This window comes from Brassica oleracea, chromosome C4, assembly GCF_000695525.1.
Source record: "Brassica oleracea var. oleracea cultivar TO1000 chromosome C4, BOL, whole genome shotgun sequence".
Lineage (NCBI taxonomy): Eukaryota > Viridiplantae > Streptophyta > Magnoliopsida > Brassicales > Brassicaceae > Brassica > Brassica oleracea.
In genome coordinates this window covers 11044577-11050397 of record NC_027751.1, presented here as the reverse complement: position 1 = coordinate 11050397, position 5821 = coordinate 11044577, and the positions used below count along the sequence as shown (strand labels likewise).

The following is a 5821-nucleotide window of genomic DNA, read 5'->3' as shown; positions in this document are numbered from 1 at the left end:
GTAATGACTTGTTCGTATAACGAAAAACTCTTTAAATTATATCGCCATGTGTCAATATTGATTGGATAAGTGACTCAAGATATTTGTTCTTAAATAAGGGAAGAAGCTTTGACGAATCATTGACATCCATAAACAGATTCTCCGTACAGAAGGACTATCGAGACTGGAGGGCCCTTTGAAGATCCTCCTCTGTGACTGTGACGTCTTCCCTCCTCTTCTCTCTTCCGAAATCGTTGTGGCGGGACTAAGACTCTCTTCTTCTAAAACCTCATTGCCTCGATGGATCCCGAAGGAATCGATGGAGTTCGCATGACCTGGAACATCTGGCGACGAACCAAACTAGAATCCACCAACTGCGTCGTCCCCGTCGTCCACGAACATCATCACCTTACCTTACGCTCCGCTCCTCTGCCGCGCGTGTTCCTCAGCTCTAAACCCCTTCGCAACCGTCGATTTCGCCGCCAAGAAATGGACCTGTCCTCTCCGCTTAAACGGCAACACTCTCAGAGACCAACCTCCCTCACGAGCTCCACGCTCACCACACCACGTTCGAGTACACTCTTCCCAATCGATCCGATCGTCCGTCGGGAGCAGCGTTCCTTTTCGTGCTTGACACGTGCATGATCGACGAGGAGTTTGGTTTTGCGAGATCGTCGGTCAAGCGAGCGGTTGGGTTGCTTCCGGACGAGGCATTGGTTGGATTCGTCTCGTTCGGAACTCAGGTTCATGTGCACGAGCTGGGGTTTTCTGATTTGGCTAAGGTCTATGTGTTTAGGGGGAGATAGAGAGGTTTCGAAGGATCAAATTTTGGAGCAATTAGGGATTGGTGCTTAGGGGGGGAAGGGTGGTCTTGAGAGGTTTTTGTTGCCTGCTTCCGAGTGTTAATACACACTTGATTCGGTTGGCTCGTATGCTTATGTTTGTATCATTTGGTTGGAGTTTGATTTATTAACTACTGAATTGTGTGGTTTATGATTCCTCTTTTTATGATGAATCAGTTGAAATTTGTGATGGACGCGTTTGACCAATTATACTTCAAAGAAAATGTAATATTTTAGGCTAGCTGTGAAGTTTAATGTAGACACCAGACTGTTGTGCCTCATATAGCCAAAATAGGATTTTCTTGTGTTGAGTATGAATTAGTCATTACAGAGCTCTTAGGCTACAATCTTGAACCATGAAAGCTGTTGTGTTAGTGTGCCTTTTGCTGGCCTTTTATGGATTTTGTAATTCGTCCATTTATCAGTCATTTTGTTTCGCATACAGTCACTACCTTATCAAATCTCTCTAGGTGTTTATTTTGCCTTTCAGAGAAGGTTATTCTTTTTAATCAGTAGTGTACTTTTGACTTTTGCAGATTGTCTCAAAGGACCTTATAGAACCTTTGCGCTCACATAAAGATCTTGATAAAGGTGAAGCTCCATTCTATGAGAAAGCAGAGAAGTTTTATCATGGTCTTGCTAACCAATTGGTCAATCAAGGCCATGTACTAGACATTTTTGCATCTGTGCTTGATCAGGTTTGTATTTTTTTTTTCTTAAAAATGATTATCATGTTAAGCAGAAGGTAATCAAACTTCCTTTTCTTATGCAAGTCACGAGGAACTTTATTTGGAAGTACTCAGATCTAACTTAGTTGTTCTTTACTTTGAGTTTGTGTGCATACAATTTTTTTCTTTTTAAAATTTTGAATGCCAGGTTGGTGTTGCCAAAATGAAAGCTACAGTGGAAAAAACTGGAGGACTTGTTGTTATATCAGAAAGTTTTGGCCATTCAGTATTCAAGGATTCTTTCAAGCGAGTATTTGAGGATGTGAACAATCTCTCGGTCTTTGTTTCAAGTAAGCGGCTTCCATAGCCTTACATCTTGTTATTCCATATGTTCATCTATTCTTCTACTATTACATCTGTAAATTTGCGAGTCAGTTGTTTCTGAGTCTGGTATCCACTGATGTTACTGAATTTAGGTAGCAATATTCTCACCCTTTTCACACAATCATTTTCAGTGGAAAACTTCAAATCAACTGTTCAAAGGATAAAAATGCAAGGGATTATTGGACCGTGTGCGTCTTAAGGTGGTATTTACTCGTGCTCAGAAACTTTACTATGGCTTTTAATATATGGTAGATCGCTTAACTTGTCATACTTTGTTGGGAACATTACAGAAAGGCCCTACGGTTGCTGATATAGTTATCGGGGAGGGGAATATTACAGAATGGAAGATGTGTGGTCTTGACAAAAGTACATGGTTACTACGGAGGAGATTCCAAATTGTCTTTTCAGCATGCCGCTCGACAAATCCCCTGGCTCGGATGGTTTTCCAGCTGACTTTTACAGATGTTTGACGGTATTCTTTGATATCTCTGCTATATATACAGTTTCTTACGAGGTATGTTCCAGGATATCTTACCCCCTCTGCTTTCTCTTCCGACTTCCTAGTTTGATCATGTTCGCAAACTATTGGTATGTGATCTAAAATATCTGGTTTGCAGTTACCCAAAATCCATAAGGAAAAACATTAGGTCGAGTCACAACTGTTTGTAGGCAATGGGTAGATACTGCTGCTAGCACGGAGGTTAGTACTTTTTCGCTTTACTTTCTGAATTGGGTGATGATACTTCAGTATGTATTTCTAAAATCATTATCCTGATGTGTTTCTCTAGCCCAAGAATGGTCACTATATCCTGCTTTGAGTTAAATTAACTTAGCTTATGTAGGACTCTAGTTTTGTGCTAAATTTCTTGAACACTTTGGGTATGGACAAAATGTCATTTTTCTCTTTACGAATCACTTGAGGGTGTTTTGTCTGGTGTTGCACCGTTTCTTTTCATTTAATGCTTATTCACTGGTCTGTTGAGTAGGCCTCCTAGTAATATTCTAGGGCGCTACATTCTTTGGACGGTTTTGTAGATCGTTATTTTGTGTGTAATATCTGCAGGAATTAGTACCCGGTTTTGATCAAGAAACTGCGGCTGTGGTGATGGCGAGATTAGCGTCCTTGAAAATGGAAACAGAGGTAACTAACTGAATGATGTTTTTTCACTTTGGAATATTTTAACTCAATCGTTGGCGTCTTTGTCACATTTCATCATTTTCAAATGCATATAAATCAATCTGGGCCAAAAACATTTGCTTGAATTCTTATGATAATGATATTCTTGTTATCCCAAAAGGAAGTGTTACTTCTTTGGTTTTGTCTTGGCAATTTCTGTTGACAATTATTTACTCTAGGCTTCGTCTTTGGTTGACAAAACTGTCTATCATGTTTTTCCTCAGGTTGAATTTGATGCCCAACGATGGCTAGATCGAAGCCTTACTCGTCTTTGTTCAAAATTCGGTGATTACCGCAACAATGATCCTACTTCATTTAGCCTGAATCCAAACTTTTCACTATTCCCTCAGTTTATGTTCAATCTCCGGCGCTCACAGTTTGTACAGGTAAGCAGTAAGCTTGAGTTAATAAGTTCCTTTTGGTTTGCCCTTTGTGTGCTAGCGTTCCTATATGTCCTGTGATGATACTCTCAGGTGTTCAACAATAGTCCAGACGAAACTGCCTACAGCCGAATGCTATTAAACCGAGAAAATATCTCAAACGCAGCCGTTATGATACAGCCCTCTCTAACAACATATTCGTTCAACTCAATACCTCAACCAGCATTGTTGGATGTATCTTCAATCGCTTCAGACCGTATCCTCTTGTTGGATTCATACTTCAGTATTGTCGTATTCCATGGATTGACAATAGCACAGTGCCGCACTCTTGGCTATCAGAATCATCCTGAGCACCAGGTTTATAAGCTCCACAGATGCAACTGATGTCCTAAAAATAACTTCTCTTACATGTTCATAAACTGATCTTCTTTTCCTTGTCTTGTAGGCGTTTACGCAACTATTGCAAGAGCCTCAAGAGGATGCGCAGATGATTGCTCATGGACGTTTCCCCATGCCAAGACTAGTTGTATACGATTAACATGGATCTCAGGTTAGAAATATCGATAATCGTCTTTTAAATTATTCATCTCAAGTGGTCTTATAATCCTGCACGATCTTACTTTTCTTTTATTGTGAATAAATGTTGTGGTTTGATTGGTCATTATGTTTTTTACAATGGAGACAGGCAAGGTTTTTGTTAGCGAGGCTGAATCCTTCAGCAAGTTACAACAACGCGAGTGAGATGAACACTGGTTCTGCTGCAATCTTCAGAGACGACGCTAGTCTTGAAGTTTTTTACCAACATCTCCAGAAGCTAGCAGTACAATCTTGAGAAAGACCACTACAAAGGTCTTTCTCTCCCTTCATTTTAGATTTGATTAGTATAAACATGTATGAGGAAATACAGATAAATGAATCGATAATAAAAATTAACAAAAATGCAAATCATTACCAAAAAATGAGTTTTATGGTAGCATTATTGTTTCTTATCTTCTACATACAAAAAAGTAGGAAACTCATTTTTTTGGGTCTAAATACATAAAATGAAAGTGCCTCAGTCTTGAATTTCTCTCCTTGTTTCTTCTATTCTCTTTACCACTCCCTTCACAGCAATATCAAAAGCATCCTCAAGAGTCCCACCATCCGGTTTGTGTCGGTTTGGTTTAGTGTACACAATCTTAGGAACCAGTCTTATTACATTTTCTCTCATACCGACAACTTTCTCATTCGGTATTCCACGCAAAATCTCTTCGATTTTGTTCTTTCCTTCGTTTCTCAGCTCTTTATACGAAATATAAACAGAGTATTCACTAATGTTGTTCGGTATGTGCCATGTATATTGCTTGTATGCACTTCCTTGACTGAAGAAAACCGGAATACAACCAGCCAAGATCGAATCAAATACTGATCTTCTGGTTAACGAATCACCCGGTGGTTGTAAGCAAAAAACCGAACTCTCGAAAAGCTTCATCAAACTGATCGGATCATCGCAGATGTTGGTTTTAACGTCGCAGTCAAGAAACCTACATGCCTTCGAAGAACTATTGCATTGTTCGATAACTTGAGTGCGAACCAAACCTTTATAGTTTTTGCTCGGCCTTTGAGCTCCGGCGAATGAGAAGAGTAGTGTTCGGTTTGTGAGCTTCATCTTGTCTTGCCACTGGCGAATCTCGACGGCTGAAGTCGGGTGAAAGTAGGTTGGATAAGGAATAGCGAACTCGTTTTGTCTTTTTGGACTTCGTTCAATGGTGAGAAAAGAAAGGTTCTGCGATTCCGGTAAAAGCATTAAGTTGGTTCCCCAACTAGAGTTATCTTCGGAGTATCGCCGGAAATCTTTTGAAATCCGACCGGTAACGAGGAAATGGTTTTTGCCTGACAGACCTATATTTTCATTTAAACAATTAAATTTTGTAGTTATGTCAAAACAAATAATTGGCTGACAATATTTTGAGTAAGTGAGTAGCGTTGGAAGCCCACAATCTCACACGTCCAACACTAAAATAACATTAGTTATATTACCAACCAACAAAAGAACAAATCTGACCGTAGGACTGACAAATACGTCAAAACTAAAATTTGATTATTTAATAAATTTAATTTACTTAACTTCTATACAGAATATTTTTTTTTCATATAATTTTGTGTATGTTGCGTTTTATAATCTTATACGCGGCGGTTTGAATTTTCGGTTTTTGGTTATTTATTTAACTAAATAATGTATTTGTAATATTTGATGTATTATATTCACCAAGTAAATAATTTTTTTGGCATCTTAAACCATCTATTTACGATGAATATTCGATATCATAAAAAAAATTGAACAAATAGACGTAATTAGAGAATTGTAGACGATATATAAAAACAATGGTTATTAATGTAAAATATGAAAAA

The 5821-nt window shown here is 38.7% G+C and overlaps 1 protein-coding gene and 1 pseudogene across 1 annotated transcript in view; one reads left to right on the top strand and one right to left on the bottom strand.

The window, feature by feature from the left end:
- Nucleotides 1-264: 264 nt before the first annotated feature.
- Nucleotides 265-4392, top strand: LOC106338095 (annotated as a pseudogene).
- A 27-nt stretch (nt 4393-4419) lies between these two features.
- The window catches only part of LOC106337023 (xyloglucan galactosyltransferase KATAMARI1 homolog), a 5377-nt gene continuing 3975 nt past the window's right edge, over nt 4420-5821 (bottom strand). The window contains exon 2 of the mRNA XM_013776039.1: nt 4420-5311. Coding sequence (XP_013631493.1) covers nt 4485-5311 — 827 coding nt within the window. The 3' untranslated portion in view covers nt 4420-4484. The remainder of the gene's footprint in view (nt 5312-5821) is intronic.